Source organism: Mustela erminea, chromosome 5 (assembly GCF_009829155.1).
Source record: "Mustela erminea isolate mMusErm1 chromosome 5, mMusErm1.Pri, whole genome shotgun sequence".
NCBI classification, from domain to species: Eukaryota; Metazoa; Chordata; class Mammalia; order Carnivora; family Mustelidae; genus Mustela; species Mustela erminea.
The window spans coordinates 81,986,248-82,009,928 of record NC_045618.1 but is presented as its reverse complement, the minus strand read 5'-3'; the positions used below and the strand labels follow the sequence as shown (position 1 = coordinate 82,009,928).

Here is a 23,681-nt window from a genome sequence, read left to right as displayed (position 1 = left end):
AATAGCATTATTAAGGTGAGTGTCTTCCATATTCTCTTTGGTATAGGTAGCAAAGCAGTGGTACGATTTTGACCGATCTTCATTTGTCTTTGTTCGGAAATTAAGAGAAGGCCAAAATTTTATATTTCGGCACCAGCATGATTTTGATGAAAATGGAATCATTTATTGGATTGGGACAAATGCGAAGTAAGTCATGCTCTTTAATGTAGAGTGAAAATATTCACCTGGAAAAAGAATTCTAGATGGTAGAATAAAATTATTAACCGCTCTGAGTATCTTACACTTTAAGGAATTTTGTCTTATAGCTTAAACATAAGACTATCTCAGTTTATTTTTATGAGGAAAAAATAAATTGTCAATTTTAGAATTTTAAAAAATACAATCTTATGTGGAAAACTGGTATGAATATATTGCAGTTATTTTAATAGTGTTAACTACTAATTTTTTTTATTTTATTTAGAACTGCATATGAATGGGTAAATCCAGCTGCTTATGGACTTGTAGTAGTAACATCATCAGAAGGAAGAAATCTACCATATGGCCGCTTAGAAGACATACTAAGTCGTGATAATTCAGCTTTAAATTGCCATAGCAATGACGATAAGAATGCCTGGTTTGCCATAGATCTGGGTCTCTGGGTGATACCATCAGCATATACACTTCGTCATGCTCGTGGTTATGGAAGGTCTGCCCTGAGAAATTGGGTTTTCCAGGTATCCAAAGATGGACAGAACTGGACTTCTTTGTATACCCATGTTGATGACTGCAGTCTCAATGAACCAGGGTTAGTTGAGGAGTCTTTGCAAATTGAAAAACTGAGTAAAGAGCTTTGTTTATTTTTATAACTGTATGCTCTTAGAGCTCTCTTCTTTGTGAAATATTAAAGCAAGTTTCTCTTTTTAAAAATATCACTGGAGGGATGCCTGAGTGGCTCAGTTGGTTAAGTGGCTGCCTTGGGCTTGGGTCATGATCCCTACTCGGAAGAAGTAGGCTCCTTGCACAGTAGGAAGCCTACTTCTTCCTCTCCCTCTGCATGCCACTCCCTTGCTTCTGCACTCTGACAAATAAATAAAATCTTAAAAAAAAAATCATTTGGTACTATAATTTAGGTATTAAAACTTTGAAATGATAATTTTACCAAAACATTTTTTTTAAGATTTTTTTTTTTTTAAAGATTTTATTTATTTATTTGACAGAGAGAGATCACAAGTAGGCAGAGAGGCAGGTAGAGAGAGAAAGAGGAGGAAGCAGGCTCCCTGCTGAGCAGAGAGCCCGTCGCGGGACTTGATCCCAGGACCCTGAGATTGTGACCCGAGCCAAAGGCAGCGGCTTAACCCACTGAGCCACCCAGGCGCCCTTAAGATTTTTTTTTTTAAGGGTTTTCTTTATTTGTCAGAAAGAGAGAGCAAGCACAGGCAGGCAGAATGGCAGGCAGAGGCAGAGGAAGAAGCAGGCTCCCTGCCGAGCAAGTAGCCTGATGTGGGACTCGATCCCAGGATGCTGGATCATGACTCGAGCCAAAGGCAGACGCTTAACCAATTGAGCCACCTAGGCGTCCCCCCCCCTTTTTTTTTTTAAAGATTTTATTTATTTATTTGACAGAGATCACAAGTAGACAGAGAGGCAGACAGAGAGGGGGGGGGGGGAAGCAGGCTCCCCACCAAGCAGAGAGCCCGATACGGGGCTTGATCCCAGGACTCTGAAATCACGACCTGAGCCGAATATAGTATACTAATAAAAACAAAAAATGGAATTAGTTTTTTACTGAACTTTACATGTATATACGTGACATATGTGTATATTCTACAGATTAACAGTAGTTACTGCTGCTTAACGAAATATGGCTAACTTTTAAATTTTTCTTATTTTTATATTCTTTTTCTAAATTTTATATATTGGTCATATATATATTTTAAAAACAAAGTATTGTATTCCTTTTTAAAAACTTTATTTGAGAGAGAGTGTGCATGCAGAAGGGGCAGAGAGAGCAGGAGAGGGAGGAGTCCATGCTGAACACGGGGGTCAATGCTGCCAATCCCATGGCCCTGAGATAACAACCTGAACTGAAACCAGAAGTCTGACACTCAACCAACTGAGCCACCCAGGTTCCCCCAAAAGTACTGTATTTCAAAAAATTTTAGTCCTGCTAAATTTTAATAGAACAGTGTGGCACATTTTGAGAGAATATAGGGCATAGAGTTAAATTACTTTCTGCATTTCATGTAGTATGGAGAGAACTCCTTAATATTTGAATTTATAGATAATATTTTCAGGCTTTAAATTTAATAATATATTATTTTAAACTTTGCAAGAATTTAAAAAATCTTTTTCATCCTAGGCATATTTGTTACTCTTAAAATTTCTTGTCTTATTTCTTGTCTTCATTTCTTTTTATTGATCATAAATCATTTAAAGTTATGAGACATTAATCGTACACATTTAAACATTTCATTTTTAACTTAATTTCTTGATGTCTGATTTTCTCCTTTGATATCTTGATTTTTACGTAACAAACTGTGGAATTCAGTAACAGACTGAATGTGGAAGTTTGTTTATTTTTTCTGTTGGTCTCTATTATGTAAAAAATCTTCCCCACCTTAAACATCCTTTTCATCTGTTTTAAAACATTACACCATTTTTTCCTAACACATTCACAGGTCAACAGCAACCTGGCCTCTTGATCCACCAAAGGATGAGAAACAAGGTTGGCGACATGTGAGAATTAAACAGATGGGGAAGAATGCTAGTGGACAAACCCACTACCTGTCACTCTCTGGATTTGAACTTTATGGCACTGTAAATGGAGTATGTGAAGACCAGCTAGGTAAAGAGATGAAGCTGGGTTTTAACTTACTGAAACAGTTCTCTTTATAAAATGTGACCTGTTTATATTTCTTGAATTTCTACTTTACAGGGAAAGCAGCTAAGGAAGCAGAAGCTAATCTTAGAAGACAGAGACGTCTAGTTCGCTCCCAGGTTCTGAAATACATGGTTCCAGGGGCTCGTGTGATTAGAGGCCTTGATTGGAAATGGAGAGATCAGGATGGCAGCCCACAAGGAGAAGGTACCGTCACAGGGGAACTGCATAATGGTGAGTAGGTGCTTAGCATTTTAGTGTAGGAATGGAGTACTTAAATAACAAAGTATTTTTCATTATTTTGGGATAGTTTACAAATTGTATAAATGTCCCAGCACTCTAGAGAACTGTATTGATTTCACACTAAAAATGGAAAAATCATTTATTTAGAATTAAAGAAAAATTTTAATTTCTGTTTTGATTTAGAACTTACTGCTAGTATTCTAAAATGATTAATAAGTTAGTATAAGTTGACTACTCTAAAGACATGTTTTCTGCTGCTTTTTTTGGTCTATTATTCATAAGTTTTCATTGATCTTTGATTTCTTAGGCTTTTCTTGTTAGTGTGATAGGAATGAGGCAGTAATTTTTTATTCTTTTATAAGTCATGTATAAGAAAAAACATTAACATTTTTAGCAACTGTTTTTAAATAAAGCATAGATAAAGAATTGTAGCCTTTTCGTTTATTATTAGGTTTTAAAATAACATTCCTAACGTTTCTCAGTCTACCAGCTTTTCTTTGGATTTTAAACTTTGATATTTTATAAGGTAAGGGTTGTTGTTTAAATCAAATTCATACCCACGTGGTAAATTGCTCTTAAATTCCCAGAAGCAACTTAAAATGCCTAGTGTTTTTTCTTAATAAATACTCAAAAGGTTGATTTATTCGTAAATGATTTGCCTAGCCAGTAGTGTGTTCTTAAGAATTTTGCTTGGCATTAAGAACAAAAAGGAGTAAAATGTTCATATTCTTAACTTAAACGAGATATCTGAAGAGCTATAATAAAGGTGACAGTGCTTAGGAGAGTGACTAATACTTAGTATCTTGATATATTCATGTTCTACGTGATATAGGCATTTATTTACCTAAATACATTCTTGATTTTATGGTTTTTGAGATTCTTTTCCTTGTATCATCTTACTACTTAATGCATTTTTTTAAAAAGATTTTATTTATTTATTAGAGTGAGAGAGAGAGCATGAGCAGGGGGTAGGAGCAGAAACAAAGGGACAGGCAGACTTCCCGCTGAGTGGGGAGCCCAATGTGGGACTCAATCCCAGGACCTTGGGATTATGACCTGAGCAGAAGGCAGACACTTAACCAACTGAGCCACCCAAGGGACCTACTTAATCGATTTCTGTTCAGTTATACTGTAACTGCAAATTGTTCCTGCCTTCTCAGTGAATGAGCAAAGATATAACTGCCCACATTCATAAAAACCAATAATAGTTGACATGACAGTAGTACCATTCAACCCAGAAATTTTAAATGTTTTTAGACCTCTTAATGATACTTAGTTAATATTCTAAATTGTTTGTTTTGGCTTTTAAGTGTGTGGACTAGTTAGGAGTATATGAATGCAGTTTATTTTTCTCAGGCTGGACTCAGCTGAAGTGACTGCCTTGGAAAATGGGAATCTTAATTTTAGAATTTAGTATAAGAAAAGCTTTTTTGGCTGACTGGATTAGTGTAGAGTTTCAGCTGACCAAGTTGGCTGGTCATATTGAGTCTTATATTGAAACCATTATGTTAGCAGAAGTGCTTAGCTTTCAAATAGTAAACCAACCATTTCTTTTTCTTTCTTTCTTTTTTCAAATTTTTTTTTTTTAAGATTTTATTTATTTATTTGTCAGAGAGAGAGCGAGCGAGAGCGAGCATAGGCAGACAGAGTGGAAGGCAGAGTCAGAGGGAGAAGCAGGCTCCCTGCAGAGCAAGGAGCCCGATGTGGGACTCGATCCCAGGACGCTGGGATCATGACCTGAGCCGAAGGCAGCTGCTTAACCAACTGAGCCACCCAGGCGTCCCCTTTTTTCAAATTTTTAACATTTTACTTTTAAGTACTCTCTGTACCTGATGTAGGGCTTGAACTCACAACCCCAAGATAAAGAATCATACACTCCACTGACTGAACACACTCCACTGACTAAACCAACCATTTCTTTTGGTGGGGAGGGGCACAGAGAGAGGGAGAGAATCTTAGGCAGGCCCCACATCCAGTGTGGAGCCTGATGTGGAGCTCGATTTCATAACCCTGAGATCACAACCTGAGCTGAAATCAAGAGTTGGGTGCTTAACTGAGCCACCTGGGTGCCCCAAATATCTTTCCTTTCTAAAGAATCTAGGTGTCAGTGGAAGTACCCTTTCCCCCCATCTATTCCACAAAAATGAGTCCCTACCCTGTACTGGTATTTTTGGTAAATTGTTAGATTTCATGTAAACAAAAAAGTATAACTTCCTGCCTTCTGAGTGAGACAGATGAACATACATTTACAGATCTTTTTTTCTTTTTTTAATATTTTATTTATTTATTTGACAGACAGAGATCACAAGTAGGCAGAGGCAGACAGAGAGAGAGGAGGAAGCAGGCTCCCCGCTGAGCAGAGAGCCCAATGCGGGGCTCGATCCCAGGACCCCGGGACCATGACCCGAGCCGAAGGCAGAGGCTTTAACCCACTGAGCCACGCAGGCGCCCCACCTTTACAGATCTTGATGACTGCTATGAAATAAATAAATTATCAGCATATTTTTGGGCCAATTAATGTACTATAATGCTATTTTTATTTGGAATTGGTAGATGTTTTTGAGCCTCTCCTTTATTCACACTATTCCATGTTGCAGAAGAGATGGTTAAATGTTGGTTCTTCCAAACTTATTTCAGTATATGGAATAAATGGGAGTAATTGAAATTTCATCAAAACTAGATTATGTAGATTTGGGGCTGTTAGTTTTTCTCTCATAGAACTCCTATGCAGATAATCCCCACAGGTGATTCAGTATTACTTATAACTCTCTGAGCCTCATCATAAACATATATGAATTTGTTATGTGTGTGTGGTTGTGTGCGCATGCATGGGAGTACTTGCGTGTATAGGTGAAGTACTTTAAGACTTTAGAAAAACTTAAACGTGTTGTATTTTTATGTGTTGTGTTTTCCCTGAAGTAGTTAGCTGATAACACTAAACTAAGATTGTAAAATATTCATTATTTTCCATTCTGCTAGGCAATTTGTTTTACTGCTTTTGGAATTTAATTACTGTTTTTTAAAAAGAACAAGTATTGTTTTACAAGTGCAAGTCAATATACATTGAATATCATGTTCATTAGTTCTTTGCACATTATTAGCTTTAGTTTATAGGTTCTAATAAAGAGCCTAGCAATATTTTAAAAATTTTGTTTTTAGAATTTTCTGTGCTTATTCAAATATATTAAACTTAATCATAAGAAAACCAAGTAACCACTGAACTTTGAGAACACAACCGAAATGCTAACTTAGTGTTATTTGAGCTGGTCACCTAAAATTTGTACAGTAATATATGAATATTTTGTCAATTATTAGAATTTAGCCCAAACATAAAAATTAATGATAAGTCAGAACTTTTTTCTAAAAAGAAATTTGACTACGTAATCACATTTAGCAATTAAAAAACCTTTTTTTAGATATCATCTGTACTTAACTGAAGGTGTAGTATATCACCATTTGTATCAGTCTTTTTACAGTTTTTAATAGTTCTTCCCCTTAAAAGACACCCCAATAGATGTAAACATGACCCTTACGTTGTTTTCAGATATCAGCAGAGCATGCAGTTCAGAAATAAGAGAAATAAAAGGAAGAATTTAATTTTAGTTGGCAGACCTTAAGTGGCTATAGAAATTCAGAGAAGTACAGCAGTGATGAAAAGCTGATCCCATATTGTGGAGCTACTGTCTGACACGCTCCTCTCTGCTTTCTGCTGGGTCTCACAAACTCCTGTCCCTTTCCAGGCTGGATTGATGTCACCTGGGATGCTGGTGGCTCAAACTCTTACCGTATGGGCGCAGAAGGAAAATTTGACCTCAAGCTTGCACCAGGGTACGACCCTGATACAGTGGCATCACCCAAACCTGTTTCATCCACTGTTTCAGGCACAACGCAATCATGGAGCAGCTTGGTGAAAAACAACTGTCCAGACAAGACCTCTGCTGCTGCAGGCTCCTCAAGTAGAAAAGGAAGCAGCAGTTCTGTGTGTAGCGTGGCCAGTAGCAGCGACATCAGCTTGGGTTCGACCAAAACGGAACGGAGATCAGAAATTGTAATGGAACACAGTATAGTTTCAGGAGCTGATGTCCATGAACCAATTGTTGTTCTTTCATCTGCTGAAAACGTCCCTCAAACAGAAGTAGGGTCATCTTCCAGTGCAAGCACCAGCACCTTAACAGCGGAAACGGGAAGTGAAAATGCTGAAAGAAAGTTAGGCCCCGATAGTTCTGTTCGCACTCCTGGGGAGTCTAGTGCAATATCCATGGGAATTGTTAGTGTTAGCTCTCCTGATGTTAGTTCAGTGTCTGAGTTAACTAATAAAGAAGCAGCTTCACAACGGCCCCTTAGCTCTTCAGCAAGTAACAGACTGTCAGTGAGTTCTTTGTTGGCTGCTGGTGCCCCTATGAGCTCTAGTGCAAGTGTACCTAATCTGTCCTCAAGAGAAACATCTAGCTTGGAGAGTTTTGTAAGGAGAGTGGCAAACATAGCACGGACTAATGCCACGAACAACATGAATCTAAGCCGAAGCAGCAGTGATAACAACACTAATACTTTGGGGAGGAATGTGATGAGCACAGCAAGTAAGTGAGCTTTTCCTTATGGAACCCAATGGTTTTTCCACTCGGAGGGATGTACAGTAGGGTTTCTTGTTCAGTGGGTTCTGGCTGCAGTCTTTAACTAGATTGTTAACCGTGTTACATACAACTACGTCAGATTTAGCACTTCAGGAATCTGCAGTTCTATAGAATCATGATCTCTTAAGAATTCAGATCAGGTGTGATAAAGAACCTCTTAATCCAGAAGGATAAAACAGTAACACACTTCTGTTTTTCACTCTTCTAAAATAATTGTTAAGTTCAGCTGCATGAGGATAATAGATGACTATTAAATATTGTTATCGTCAATTGAAATCAGAGCATCACACTTGTTTAACTTTTTCTTAGGTCCTAAATTGATACTAGCTTCTGGAAGGTGTTTAATTCTAACGTAAGCTAATGGGTTAAAGTAATTCCTTTGGAAAATGTCATTGGGAATTAGTTCATTGCCTGTTTCGGTTTTTAAAAAAGCAAGGCTTAATTTTTTTGAAAAATAACAGTGCTATACAAACAAGGATTCCTAGTTGGATTTCAGTTGGGTTCCCAAAGTTGTTGCTTTTCAGCCTTTTAATAATTAGTGTTTCATGATCTCATTCTAAATATATAACCTAGTTTTTCTTAGGTTTATACAATCCCACCAGTTGTACTGATTTGCTTCATTTTTATCTTTAGCTTCTCCTCTTATGGGTGCTCAGAGTTTTCCCAATTTGACCACACCTGGTACCACATCAACAGTGACAATGTCAACATCCAGTGTGACTAGCAGCAGCAATGTAGCCACAGCAACAACAGTTTTATCAGTTGGTCAGTCCTTAAGTAATACTTTAACTACCAGCCTCACATCAACCTCCAGTGAGAGTGACACAGGTCAGGAAGCAGAATATTCCTTATATGGTAAGTTATAGTTTAAAATACTTAGGTATTTGTGTAGTGATGCTTTTAGTATGTTTTCCTGCTATGTTGTTTTTAACTGTCAATTAGAAAATAATTATCCACTCTTAATTAAAGATATGGCATCTTCATATAAGATGAAAGAACTCCGTGCTATGGGGGACATTAAATTATCTGATCATAAGCGGACATCTAGGAACTTTTGTGTCCTCCTTTTTTACCTTTTGTGCACTTACGAAGTTTTATTAGAATATATTTGACATCTTTATCAGAAAAGAAGTGTAAGAGATTAATAAGCTTTGTGAAGTTATATTCTTTGTATACTATAATGTAAGAGGAAAAACACTCCCCCTGTGTATCTCCTCTCTTGTACACTCTGTTCACAGAACACTTCCCTGCTAACACCACTGACTACCAGATGTTTTTGAAGTTTTCCTATACCAAGCAGTTTTCAGACTATCACCTGCGTGTCATACAGTTTAACTCAGTCACTCAGTTCTAGCACCGTTAACTACTTGGACATAGTGTCATGTCCCATAGGTAGAGGACTTGGTTCCATACCACCACCTCCCCAGCCCTTCAGACACTGAATTGAAAGTCCAGGTTGTCATCTGTGCTACATACTGGCTGTAAATTGGAGGCTTCCATGACCCTCTGCTCTGGCTTGATTAATTTGCTGAAGTGGCTTACAGGATTCAGGAAAACATTTTATTTACTAGAGTAACCGTTTCTAACAAGAAGTGTATAATTCAGGAACAGCCAGATGGAAGAGTTGCATAGGGTGAGGTCTGGAAGGTCCCAAGCACAAGAGTATTTGTGCCTTTGGAGTCTGGGGACTGCCATTCCATGGATGTATCTTTGTCTGTCAGTTTGGAAGCTCTTTGAATCCTCTGTTTGTCAGGGTGGAGGGAGGAGGTGTTTAGAGGGTTCATGACTTAAGCATGGATGATTAAATTATTAGCCATTGGTGATTGGACTCAGTATCTGGCCCCTCTTCTTTCCAAAGAAAGGGATTATCTTTCCAGATATCTCTTTTTATTCAGTACATTGTGAAATTATTTTCACATTGTTCAGTGTGTTTCTACAGTGTTTGACTATGTGACCATTATATAATAAATTCTCCATTTTGGACATTTAAGTTACACCTTTTCGTTACTATAAACATTGTTATGAATCAGCATCTTTGAATTATACTGTTGTGTATTCCCTTAAGGTACTTTTTTAAAAAGAAGTAGTGGTTGAATTGCCTTTCAAAAAGGTTGCACTTCGATCATTATTGTTGTTGAATATCCTTTACCATGCATACATAGATACATACATTCATACATCCTTGATGCCCTTGCTTGTTCTTTTCTTTGTTTTAAAAAGATTATTTATTTATTTAAGGGGAGAGAGAGAGAGAGATTGAGAGATTGAGAGAATAAGGGGAGGGGCAGAGGGAGAAGCAAACTCCCTGTGGAGTAGGGAGCCTGTTGTGGAACTTGATCCCAGTACGGTGGGATCATGACCTGTGCTAAAGGCAGACGCTTAACTGACTGAGCCACCCAGGCACCTGCCTGATCTTTTTAAAAATTGAATTTGTTGGGGTGCCTGGATGGCTCAGTGGGTTAAAGCTGCTGCCTTCGGCTCAGGTCATGATCCCAGGGTACTAGGGTTGAGCCCCTCATCGGGCTCTCTGCTCGGTGGGGAGCCTGCTTCCCTTCCTCTCTATCTGCCTGCCTCTCTGCCTACTTGTGGTCTCTGTCTGTCAAGTAAATAAATAAAATCTTTTTTAAAAAATTGAATTTGTTAATTTCAAATATTTCAAGTACTATTTTATGTAAATCTTACTTTAATGTTTTCTTTTTTTCTCTGAATGTGTCCTTTCCTATTCCAAGCCAAAAATTGGATCTGATGTTCTATGGTTTTAAGAGAATCATCGTATTTCTCTGCGTCTGCCTTATCTATTAAATGTGTATGTAGCAAAATGGTGATGGTGATTATACCAGAGTATGTAAATTCATTGAATAAACTATATTCCACTCTGGTTTTTCTCATGGAGCCCCTCATTGGTTACATGTTAATGTTAGGCTTTATTGATCATGTGAAAGTTAAGTAGGTTATGGGTATGTTAGTGGGAAAAAATATTAAATAGGGCTACTGGTTGCCTTTTGAAAATTATTGTTAGAAGAATACAATTTCCTTTTTCACATTTCTAAAACTGGAGGACTCTTTAAGGGTGCTGCTGTGAAGGATCAGAGGAACATCTGCATTATAAAATAATTTCTGTATGAAGACTTTCACTGTGTCAGGTTTTGAGGGGCGTGATTCTGTGATACAGTCAAATCTATGAAATAAGGAGCTATTTAAATGTTCTTATACTCTGCTAAAGAGAAGATCATGATTTTAAAAAAGCCTTGATTTCAGTGAATTATAATTTGTGAAAGATGGGATTTCAGTATCTAAAGTCAGATTGTTTTTCTTTGATAGTCAAAAGTGGAATTGATTGTGTGTGTGTGTGTGTGTGTGTGTGTGTGTGTGTGTACTACCACATTATGTTCATGAGAACCAGTCCTAAATTACAGGATGGCACCTTAACATGTTTTAGGGATAATATATTTCATCAAATTTAAGATTCCATTAATTATAATTATTTTATGTCACTAAGGAAAAAATACTGTCAATTTAGCTGTGACTTGCCATTGCTTGTAAGACACATTCTGATTCCAGAATATTAAAGTGTTAAAAAAAAATGTGTGCCTTAGAAACTCATTGAATATCGTATCAGGCCTCTTTCTTCTACTAACCGTCTAGTAAAAGGTATTGAATTTTAATCTTGTGTAATCATTAGATTTAAAATATATGTATTTTGTTCATAGGTTTTCAGATAAAAGATTCTTCCAAGTGATTATAAATTGTTTTCTCAATGTTCTTTTGGAATATAGAGTGTGTATTGTCTTTTTATTCACAGAAATTTTTTTTTCATATTCAGTAAAACTCCTGTTTTAGTCCCATTATTACTTTCTATTTTCAGTTCTCGTGCAGAACAGCTTGTCAGCATCTTCATTGTGTGGGACTGTTTATCTGACACAGACTTCATGGGATGGGGGAATATGGATAATGTGAAAGATTGTACATGTATTAGTTCGTAGTACATAGGCAGTGTCATTAAGTAATTGTTATTTTTAACCTGCCAGGTCACATAGCTAAACCCAGCCTCTCTGATTGACTTTCTTCTGCCTTTTCCCTTATATGATAGTTTACAGTTTCTATTTATATATTTTCCTTTTCTTTTTTTTTTCCTTTTAAAAAATTGTCTTTGGGGCGCCTGGGTGGCTCAGTGGGTTAAAGCCTCTGCCTTCGGCTCAGGTCATGATCCCAGGGTCCTGGGATCGAGCCCCACATCGGGCTCTCTGCTCAACAGGGAGTCTGCTTCCTCCTCTCCCTCTGCCTGCTTCTCTGCCTACTTGTGATCTCTGTCTGTCAAATAAATAAATAAAATCTTTAAAAAAAAAAAAATTGTCTTTTGAGAGCATGGCCGGTTGGGAGCAACAGAGGGAGAAAGAGAATCTTAATCAGGTTCCATGCCCCATGTGGAGCCCATTGTAGGGCGCAGCCTCGTGACCCTGAGATCATGACCTGAGCTGAAATCAAGAGTCAGATGCTTGGGGCGCCTGGGTGGCTCAGTGGGTTAAGCCTCTGCCTTCGGCTCGGGTCATGATCTCAGGGTCCTGGGATCGAGCCCCACATCGGGCTCTCTGCTCAGCAGGGAGCCTGCTCCTCCCCAACTCTCTCTCTACCTGCCTCGTCTCTGCTTGCTTGTGATTCCTCTGTCAAATAACTAAATAAAATCTTTAAAAAAAAAAAGTCAGATGCTTAACCGATTGAACCATCCAGCCACCCCTCATTTGTTTACTTGTTAAATGCCTTTCTCCCCCCATCTCCACTGATCGAATGGGAGATCCTACCATGTCTGTTTACAGGTATATATATATGGTGCCTAACACAGTTTTTGGCACAAGTCATGTCATGCTTCCTATGGCTGATACAGACATTGGTGATAGGATTGTTATTTTTTTTTTAAGATTTTATTTATTCATTTGACAGAGATACAAGTAGGCAGAGAGGCAGGCAGAGAGAGAGAGGGAAGCAGACTCCCCACTGAGCAGAGAGCCTGATGCAGGGCTCGATCCCAGGACCCTGGGACCATGACCTGAGCTGAAGGCAGAAGCTTTAATCCACTGAGGCACCCAGGCTCCCCAGGATTGTTATTTTTAAACCCAGTCCATATTGTTGATCTTTTTCATTATGAGTTTGTAGACTTGGATTTAGTTTGTGGTTATCCTTTATCTTGTGTTGTGTTCTACCATTCTTGTGACCAACATTCATTTTATATTTGTGGTGGTGGAAGAAGGGTGGCATCAGTCAGTGTGGTTTTTATACTTGTCTCTTGAATTTTTCCTTTGTTTTGTAAGACCAGTACACAGTTACCTTATAATGCTTTGTTAATTATGTTGAGAATAAGGTTGTTGTTTTTCTTTTCTAGATTTCCTGGATAGCTGTCGTGCCAGTACTCTGTTAGCTGAGTTAGATGATGATGAAGACTTGCCTGAGCCAGATGAGGAAGATGATGAGAATGAAGATGACAATCAGGAGGACCAAGAATACGAGGAGGTTATGGTAGAGAGAGTGTCTTCCATTCTCTTAACTAACATAAGATGTTTATAACTGAAATGAAAAGAGGAAAAGCTAAGTCCTGGTTAAACTTTGAAATAGGAAAATATGGGATGAGTATGAAAAACGTGGTTAATTAAGAAAAGCACCTTTAATCTGAACATTTATGATTCTCTTTTAAGAGAAAATAAATTGGTTGTATTTGGAGAATACTAAAATGTCACATGCTGATGTTTTAACAGGTTTAAAAGTGTAAAGAACTGCACTGATCCTGAAGAATATAATTTTTATGTTCCTTTCACAATAATTAGACTATTTTATTTTATTTTTTTAAAAGATTTTATTTATTTATTTGAAAAGAGAGAGAGAGAGATCATGCATAAGCAGGAGGAGTGGCAGGGAGAGGGAGTAGCAGGCTCCTTGCTTGATAGAGCACTCGATCCCATGACCCTGGAACTGGGACCTGAACTGAAGGCAGACACTCAACCAACTGAGCCACCCAGGCACTCTAGTTAAACTATTTTAGTATGTACTGTTTTGTGGGCAGTATCTCCGTATTATTTCATCATTCTTTATAGCTGTGAGGTAGAGACATGGAAGAAATAATATGTCCTAGTTAATCTATCAGTTAAGTACAAAAGTAGGGACCTAAGCTTAGGAAGTGTGATCCAGAACTCTTAATGTTTAACCACTACGATTATCTTCAAACTGAACTTATACCTGGAAATACCCTTTATTGTAACTTGTATATTTTTTATTTTTCTTTATAAAATGTTATTAGATTTTTAAAAATTTCACAGGTTGCTTTTTAATGGTGTGAAGGACCCCCAAGAAATTCTTTTAGTATGTCTTACATAAAAACAAATATTACTGTAACATATTTCTTGTGAAGGTTGTGTATGAGGCATGGTGACTATAAAGCATCCAATCTGTAAGTTTTGTGAAGATGCTTAATGAATATGAAGTTTTTTTTAATGATAGTTGATGATTTTAGGTTAAGGCTGAATGGGGATATATATATATATATATATATATATATATATATATATATATCTTCACATTTTCTTATTCCAGATTCTGAGACGTCCCTCCCTGCAGCGTCGAGCTGGCTCTCGCTCTGATGTAACACACCACGCTGTCACCTCGCAGCTACCCCAAGTCCCTGCTGGAGCGGGGAGCCGACCTATTGGGGAGCAGGTAATATCTTAATGTTTATCTTCCCTACTGTGTATTTTCCTCCCTTTTTACAGTAAAGCATCAACCAAAACACCTAGAAGAACATATGGGGATTGAAGGGGGGGTGGTGAGAAGCTACCAGAAAAACAAAAAGAAATTTCCCTTACTGCTTGGGTTTTATATTCTAGAAGGAGTCCATGATTGCTCTGGCATAATGCATAAAGGAGTTTCTTACTTGAAAGCACTTCATCTTGGCCCTTGGGTAACAGTTAAACGTTTATTAAAATGATTAATTTTATTATCTAAGATTCACAGGTTTGGTAATAGTAGTAGGGTTAATAATATTAGTCTGTTAGCTGAACATGTATTATTCATGAATAAATAAAATTTTATTTTATTATTTTAAAATTTATATTTATATAAATATTTCATATTATATATTATATTTTTATATGAATTTACTAATATATTGTATTATTTATATAAAATGAATCATTTATTAATTCAATTATTCATTATAAATGATTCATTTATTAATCAATGATATCAATAATTAAGTCCTAGCCTTGTTTTTTTTTTTTTTTTAAAGATTTTATTTATTTTATTTGACAGAGAGAGATCACAAGTAGGCAGAGAGGTAGTAAGAGAGAGAGGAGGAGTAAGTAGGCTCTCTGCTGAGCAAAGAGCCCGATGCGGGACTTGATCCCAGGACTCTGAGATCATGACCTGAGCCGAAGGCAGAGGCTTAACCCACTGAGCCACCCAGGCACCCCCTAGCCTTTGTTTTAATACTTGCCATGTATTAACTAATTCAATCCTTTCAACAACCTTTTGAGGGTTATTATCAGCCCTAATTTTTAGATGAAGTGGTTGGTAAAGGTCACATGTAGACATTTTGGATCTAGGACTAAAACTCAAACATTCTCATTACAGAGATACCATATGTCCATTTCATTTGTTATATAAGTTAATTTAAGTGTTCAGAATATGAGAGGCTATGTGTGCATATAAGTACATGCATAATTGTTATTTATGACATCAGATATTTACAACATTTACCATTCATTGATCTTTTTTGTTGATAGTAAAAGTGAAGAGAAGAAAATGTTCCTTTAAAAAACTTTCATTTTGCAAATTTTCAAACATGCTTGAAGTAGAAAGAATAACGCAATGAATCCCCAAGAACCCATCATCTGTAATGATTACCAACGCTTTGTCAAACATGTTTATTTGCCATGTTATTTAAAGCATCTTCCAAGCATTGTATTTCATATATAATTCAGTATATAATAAAATTTACTTACATTTTTTAAAAGCAACTTATTTAAAAATAATTGGAAGTTCTGGGGGCACCTGGGTGGCTCGGTGGGTTAGGCCTCTGCCTTCGGCCCGGGTCATGATCTCAGGGTCCTGGGATCGAGCCCCATGTCGGGCTCTCTGCTCAGTGGGGAGCCTGCTTCTCCCTCTCTCTCTCTCTCTGCCTGTCTCTCTGCCTGCTTGTGATCCTCTCTCTCTCTCTCTGTCAAATAATAAAATCTTTAAAAAAGTAATAATAATTGTAAGTTCACAGAGTCACAGGAAGTTCCAAAGATAGGTTTTGTGCCCTTTGCCCAGTTTCTTCTAATGGTTACCCCTTACCTAATTAGAGTCTAACATCAAAATCAGGAAATTGACACTGATACAGTGTATGTATATGGTTCTTTCTCATTTTATTGTTTGTGGATTAGTGTAAGCACCATTAAGGCAATTTACTTTTGGTAAGCTTAAATCGTTAAGAAACGTATGTGCCTATTTACACTTATGTCATCTTATGCTTAAAAACTATGGCTAAAAAAGGAAGTGTAATAGCTATATAGAGAACTATTTAACATCCACCTCATTTTAAAGATAGCATGTCACTTTTGTAGTAAAGAAATTTTATCTTGTTTATCTGTATGTGGAATCTTAACAGGAAGAAGAAGAGTATGAAACTAAAGGAGGACGTCGGAGAACATGGGATGATGATTATGTACTCAAGAGGCAGTTTTCTGCTTTGGTTCCTGCTTTTGATCCTAGACCTGGTCGTACTAATGTCCAGCAGACGACTGATCTAGAGATTCCACCCCCAGGTACTGTGTATTTTAGTTTTGTGATTTATTTTAAACATATACCAAATAAGGTAGTTATATGTAATTAGGAAAGTAGGAGGCTACTTACATGTTCAGGTTATAAAGAAAAGTTTTCAGAAAAAAGAAACAAATATGTATCAGCCAAAAGTCCTTAAAGGATAGTTTTTTTTTTTTTTTTGAAAGATTTTATTTATTTGAGAGTACACAAGCAGGGGAGAGGAGCAGAGGGAGAGGGAGAAGCAGACTCCCCCACTGAGCAGGGAGCCCTGTGCAGGGCTGGGATCATGACCTGAGTTGAAGACAGATGCTTAACTGACTGCCACCCAGGTGCCCCAATACAGATTATTTTTAAAGGAGTAAATTACAGTACTTTAAAAAACAGTGTGTTCTATATTTGTGTAATTTCTAAAGGAAGGCTCACTTAGGGGCACCTGGATGGCTCAGTGTGTTGAACCTCTGCCTTGGGCTCAGGTCATGATCTCAGCGTCCTGGGATCGAGTCCTGCATCGGGCTCTCTGCTCGGCCGTGAGCCTGCTTCCCCCTTCTCTCTGCCTGCCTCTCTGCTTACTTGTGATCTCTCTCTCTCTCTCTGTGTCAAATAAATAAATAAAATCTTAAAAAAAAAAAAAAAAAGGCTCACTTAAAGGTAGATAATTTGTATTCTATATCTACTGGATCAGAATTGCTGTGGATATTCCTATTCTACTTTGACTTTGGAAAATTGTGTAGTAGTTTGATTTATGGTCTTGAGTTAGCTGGTACCTTTCTCTCTTACAACTCTATTTTGGCTATAGTAGGCACACTAATGATCCCCAAAGGTATGTGAGTCCTGACCTCTGGAATCTGTGAATAGGTTACCTTGATAAACAAAAGAGGCTTTGTAGACGAGATTTAATTCAGGATTTTTAGAAGGGGGGATTAATCCTGGATTATCCAGGTAGGCCCAATGTAATCACGAGTGTCCACATAAAAGGAATATAGGAGGGGGGTGCCTGAGTGGTGCCGTTGGTTGGGTGTCAGACTCTTCGTTTCGATTCAGGTCGAGATTTCGGAGTCATGAGAGTGAGTCCTGCATTGGACCATCTATTCAGTGTAGAATCTGCTTAAGACTGTCTCCTTCTCCCTCAGCCCCTCCCCCTCTGCACTCTTGCTCTCTTTCTCTCTAAAGTAAGTAAATAAATCTTTAAAAAAAAGTGTTTAAGACGGGGCGCCGGGGTGGCTCAGTGTGTTGAAGCCTCTGCCTTCAGCTCGGGTCATGATCCCAGGGTCCTGGGATCGAGCCCCGCGTCGGGCTCTCTGCTCAGCAGGGAACCTGCTTCTACCCCCTCTCTCTCTGCCTGCCTCTCTGCCTACTTGTGATCTCTGTCTGCCAAATAAATACATAAAATCTCTTTTAAAAAAAAAAAGTGTTTAAGAGAAATTCAGAAAGGTCTGAGAGAAGATTTGACAACAGGAAGCAGAGATCAGAGTGATGAGGGTCATGAACTGTGAAATATGGGCAGTCTCTAGATGCTTGAAAAGGCAAGCAAACAGATTCTTGGAGCTTCCAAAAGAACAAAGCCTTGCCAATCCATTTAAGGTTTCTCAGTTCTAGAACTGGTTGTTTTAAACCACCCAGTTTATGGTGATTTGTTAAAACAACAATAAGATGCTCATATACTGAACAAACCACCTAATTTGTGTAAGCCTGAATTTTCTTATCTCTTACCTGGAGAAAGTAATAATTTCTGTTTGACAAGGTAATTAAAAGGTTTTTTTAAAGGTAATTAAAAGTTTTAAATGAGGTAAAATATATAAAGCGCTTGGCATGGTACCTGGTGCATGCCTCAATAAACCTCAGCTGTAGTAATCAGTATATTATCCTTAAGGAAGGCTTAAACGTTGCTTAGGTGTGGAATGTATTTTTTTACTTGATAGAATGATATTTGTGTTAAATACGGAAGTCAGTATGCTTTGTAGTATGATGTTCTATGGTGAGGTTGCATCTAGGCTGAATTAAGATGTTTCAAGATCCTTTCAAAAAGAAAAACCCTATGCTAGGGAATATAAATAGGTACAGATTTTTTGTAGAGCTCTTTGGCAATATATTTTATATTGTTACTATAGAAACCTATAGTAAAGAAATACTGGCTCTGGGTGCCAGTGATGACTACTTGTGTAAAAAATAGAAAATTGGAAATGACCTTCCATTATTTCCAGTAACAAGGATATGGTTTGGTTAAGGTTTAATGGAATGTCATGCAGTGAATAAAGTTAATACTTTACAAGATTATATTATGATATGAGAAGAAAATTACTGAGCTAAGGAAAAAGAAGATTACACCACCAAATACACTATGTACCTGTGGTGGGGGGCTGTTACCTCACAGTCTGCTCATTCAGTGTGAGCAGAAGGTTGACAGTTCAGTGACTAGAGTCTGTGCTTTCTCAGTGTGTGTTTTTTTCTGGACCTAGAATTACGAATAATTTTAGTGTTCTCATAAGAATAAAATGTTTCTGAAATATTCATACAATTAGCATATGTTTTCTTAAAACAGATTCCTGTCATATGCATAAATTCAGCTTTAGTGCTCTGTCTTTAAGTAACCTGGATATATTGTTCCCATTAAAAAAAAAATTGTTGGGATGCCTGGGTGACTCAGTTGAGCGTCTGCCTTCGGCTTGGGTCATGATCATAGGGTCCTGGGATCAAGCCCCTCATCGGGCTCTCTGCTCAGCAGGGAGCCTACTTCTCCCTCTTCTTCTCCTTGTGCCCTCTCTGTATCAAATAAAGGAATAAAATCTTATAATTAAAAAAAAAGTTTGTTGGGCGCCTGGGTGGCTCAGTGGGTTAAGCCGCTGCCTTCGGCTCAGGTCATGATCTCAGGGTCCTGGGATTGAGTCCCACATCGGGCTCTCTGCTCAGCAGGGAGCCTGCTTCCCTCTCTCTGTCTACTTGTGATCTCTCTCTGTCAAATAAATAAATAAAATCTTTAAAAAAAAAAAAAAGTTTGTTGAGGCCAGAATAGTCTTTAAGTAGCTGAAGTCTTTAGCTAATATCTGACGGAAGAATTTAGATTTCATGTAGCTATGTTTCCCAGTGCATTGTTTTTTATGGACTGCTTGTTAGAGTGTAATTGTTTTTTATGTCTTCCATATTTTTAGGAACGCCTCATTCAGAGCTCTTGGAAGAAGTTGAATGTACTCCGTCACCTCGATTAGCCCTCACTTTGAAAGTAACAGGTCTTGGAACAACTCGTGAAGTTGAATTACCACTCACTAATTTCAGATCAACCATTTTTTATTATGTACAAAAATTGCTTCAATTGTCCTGTAATGGCAATGTGAAATCAGATAAACTTAGGCGTATTTGGGAGCCAACATACACGTAAGAGATTTTAACTTAATGTTTTAAGTAGATAATTCCATGATACATGAGCCTAGAACCATTGTATTTCTATATTTTTTTACTATAGAAACAGAAAATATTTGGTTCTTGTTCTCCTGGTTTACAACAACAGATAATAGCATTTGTGACTCCTGAGAGAGAATAGTTTAAGGTTTCAACTGAAAGTAACTTTAGAAATAAACTTCAGAAATAACTTTAGACATCTTATGTCTTAATTGTTGAACTCTTTGCAATTGTGTATGAAGTACTAAATATTTTTTATTTGTTATTTGTTTTGGAGTTTGCAAGTTAAGCCTACCTCTCTTTGTTCATTCATTCATTGAAGAATTAATTAATGACATTGCGCACATTTAACATTTTGGTGCCTTTTTCTCTTAATCTGTAAAGTGAGCATGGTTGTGAGGAATCAACGAATGAATACATGTAAAGTGTTTTCAGTATTGTCTGAGTGCTCAGTATTACCTCTAATTATTATTATTTAGTAGTTTAATATAATTTAATATAAATAAAATTTTAATTATCCTTATGTAAATTTTACTTTACTTTTTCTGATGTTCTCTTGACATCATTGATAATTTTATATAATGTCTAATAAAGTAATCTAGATCCTTTAGAGATAGAACAGAAGGCTATCATAGTTATTTTTTCCCACCCTGTTCAGTTTTTATTGGAGTTTCAAATTTTATCTCCACTGCCTTATGTGAACATAAAGCCTCCTGGTCCTTGTTGTTCGTATCCCTTTTATTTTTACAATAAATGAAAGTTATAACACATGATATAGTGTATCACTTCATATCTTTAAAGGTCCTAGGTTTGATGTATGCATTCTTTGCAGTTATACTAGATTTATAAATAATAATTCTTTTTTAGGAATATGATTTCTCCTACTTTCCCCCATGTTTAACAAATTGATTTTTTTAAAATAAATTGTCCCTGAGTTTAATGTTTAAGCATATGGCTAATGAATGACATCATTCATAATTTTTTAAAGAATTGAAGCCTTACTGGAAATAACCACAAATTATTTATGAATTAATGTGAATAATATCTTCATGTTTAGAATCATGTACAGAGAAATGAAGGATTCTGACAAAGAGAAGGAAAATGGAAAAATGGTAAGTGATACTTAAAAAGATCTTCTTGGCCACTTAGTGGAAAAAAAGGGAAAATAAAAACTAATACTGTTTTAATTGAACATTTGAGGAAAAAAAATCACTAACATGGAATTCTTTAGATGAGGTTAAATGCATGATTTTAAAGCTGCCTTATATAATGCATGTGAAATAGCATAGACTGTTAATCAGGAAAGGCCAACATTTGGTTTTTCCTATTGTAGGGTTGTTGGTCTATAGAGCATGTGGAACAGTACCTTGGCACTGATGAATTACCAAAGAATGACTTGATAACCTACCTGCAGAAGAATGCAGACGCCGCTTTCCTGCGCCACTGGAAATTAACTGGCACTAATAAAAGTATTAGGAAAAACAGAAATTGTTCTCAGCTCATAGCTGCATATAAGGTATATATTGGCATCAAAACACAACTGGGAATGGCTTTGTGCTTTGTTTGCAGCTCTTAAAGATTCTTAAGAAAAAGAGGTTCATTGGGACAAGCTTAAAAAATGAGGCTGAATTAACATTGTTAATATGCCAAATATTAAAATTTCAAATATGATTTGTATTGGATCTAAGTACATGTTTTTTTTTTTTTTTTTTTTAAGATTTTATTTATTTGACAGAGACCACAAGTAGGCAGAGAGGCAAGCAGAGAGAGGGGGGAAGCAGGCGTCCCACTGCACAGAGAACCCAATGCAGGGTTCCATCCCAAGACCCTGAGATCAGGGGCTTTAACCCACTGAGCCACTCGGGTGCCCCTAACTACATGGTTTTAACTGTGGCTTACGGTGGTTATAGTTTATTTGGGAACGGTTTAGAACACACCTATTTTCAACTTTATAGTGTTTTTATTTAAAAAGAAGACAGTTTGAAAGATTTCAACATTTTCAAATACTTATAGGATGATACAGTGCTTTTCTCGAAAATGTGATTAATAGCTAGTTTTACTAATTGTTTCTATAGGATTTTTGTGAGCATGGAACAAAGTCTGGATTAAATCAGGGGGCCATTTCCACTCTTCAAAGTAGTGAAATTCTTAATTTGGCAAAAGAACAACCTCAGGCCAAAGCTGGCAATGGACAGAATTCTTGTGGAGTAGAAGATGTCCTTCAACTTCTGCGTATTCTCTATATAGTTGCAAGTGACCCTTATTCAAGAATATCCCAAGAAGGTCTGTAAGAATCTGTGTTTCATTTCTATGGCATTTTTAAAAGGAAGTCAGTTTATGTCTTTATTAATTTTATTAATTTTTCAGAAGGTGAGGAGCAGCCTCAGTTTACTTTTCCACCAGATGAATTCACTAGCAAAAAAATTACAACAAAGATTTTGCAGCAGATTGAGGTAATCAGATAGTTGAACTCTGCAACTTTTGGACTTTCAAAGTATTGTCTTCCTTTTCTACTTCTCACCATCTTTACTGTTAGTCCCTGATTCATTGATTTAGGCCATATGGTCCATTGCATTACTTTCTTTCATTAGTTTTAAGAACTGATTCCTTTTTGTCTTTTCAAATAATTGCCTTATAACATTGTTATTTGTTAATTTGCAGGAACCATTGGCTTTGGCAAGTGGGGCTTTACCAGACTGGTGTGAACAGTTAACCAGCAAGTGTCCTTTTCTAATACCATTTGAAACTAGACAGCTTTATTTCACATGTACAGCATTTGGTGCATCAAGGTAGAAAGTGTTCCCTTTTATATATTTTTAATGTTATATAAGCTCAAAATGTACAAATATACTTTATGTCAAGACTGATGGAAGGAATATATTATTTTGTTTTCTTATGAGTTGTCAGTGTTAAAACATTTTTAAAATTTCTGGTCGGATATATGCTGTCCTACAGTTGACTCTTGAACAATTTCAGGGTTAGGGATGCCAACTCTCCCTGCACAGTAAAGATATTATTTATTTTAGAAAGAAAGTTCATGAGTGGGAAGAGGGGAAAAAGGGAGAGGGAGAAGCAGACTCCCCGCTGAATAGGGAGCCCATTGCGGGACTTGATCCCAGGAGTCTGGGATCACGATGTGAGCCAAAGGCAAACACCTAACCGACAGCCACCCAGGTGCCCCGAAAAATCATATTTAAAAAGTGTGTAACTTTTGACTCCCCCAGAACTTTATGACTAGTCTGCTGACCGGAAGTCTTACTGAAACAAACAAACAACATGTATTTTGCACGTTACGTGTATTATGTACTGTATTCTTAGAATAAAGTAAGCTAGGGAAAAGAAAATGTTAAGAAAATCATGAGGAAGAAGAAAAATTTACAGTACTGAATTTCTAAAAGAAAAATCCACATATAAGTAGAACCCCACAGTTCAAGCCTTTTTTTTTTGTCTCCTTACATGAGATAAAAGTTTCATGAGGGCAGGAATTTTCTGGCAGTTTGTCACTGATCTAGCTGCAGTTCCTAATGCAGTGTATATAGCACATTGTAGGTATTTGGTAAATATTTTTTGAATCATTGAGTACCCAGAGTACTTTCAAAGTAGATATAAAAGAATTATAATTTAAAGTGGAGCTGTTGACTTCCCTGATAAGTTACACTATTTACAGATCATTTGTGCATGTGGAACTATGGGCCTCTTGTCATAAATGGCATTGGTTATGGTTTTTGTTTTATAGATAAGAAAATTGATTCTCAGAGTATATAGCTGAT

At 36.9% G+C, this 23,681-nt stretch overlaps 1 protein-coding gene across 7 annotated transcripts in view; it reads left to right on the top strand.

Moving 5' to 3' along the window:
* The window catches only part of HECTD1 (HECT domain E3 ubiquitin protein ligase 1), a 96,244-nt gene that overhangs the window by 62,037 nt on the left and 10,526 nt on the right, over positions 1 to 23,681 (top strand). The window contains exons 21-35 of one of the 7 annotated variants that reach the window (XM_032341467.1): positions 47 to 186; positions 461 to 784; positions 2,658 to 2,824; positions 2,915 to 3,091; positions 6,982 to 7,677; positions 8,365 to 8,586; positions 13,109 to 13,242; positions 14,311 to 14,433; positions 16,364 to 16,520; positions 19,665 to 19,887; positions 20,969 to 21,023; positions 21,245 to 21,427; positions 21,987 to 22,194; positions 22,279 to 22,364; positions 22,573 to 22,700. In XM_032341467.1, the coding sequence (XP_032197358.1) occupies positions 47 to 186; positions 461 to 784; positions 2,658 to 2,824; positions 2,915 to 3,091; positions 6,982 to 7,677; positions 8,365 to 8,586; positions 13,109 to 13,242; positions 14,311 to 14,433; positions 16,364 to 16,520; positions 19,665 to 19,887; positions 20,969 to 21,023; positions 21,245 to 21,427; positions 21,987 to 22,194; positions 22,279 to 22,364; positions 22,573 to 22,700 (3,023 nt within the window). Of the gene's footprint in view, positions 1 to 46; positions 187 to 460; positions 785 to 2,657; positions 2,825 to 2,914; positions 3,092 to 6,840; positions 7,678 to 8,364; positions 8,587 to 13,108; positions 13,243 to 14,310; positions 14,434 to 16,363; positions 16,521 to 19,664; positions 19,888 to 20,968; positions 21,024 to 21,244; positions 21,428 to 21,986; positions 22,195 to 22,278; positions 22,365 to 22,572; positions 22,701 to 23,681 lie in introns of all 7 variants that reach the window. The other 6 variants (XM_032341466.1, XM_032341465.1, XM_032341464.1 and 3 more) reach the window with 6 other exon arrangements.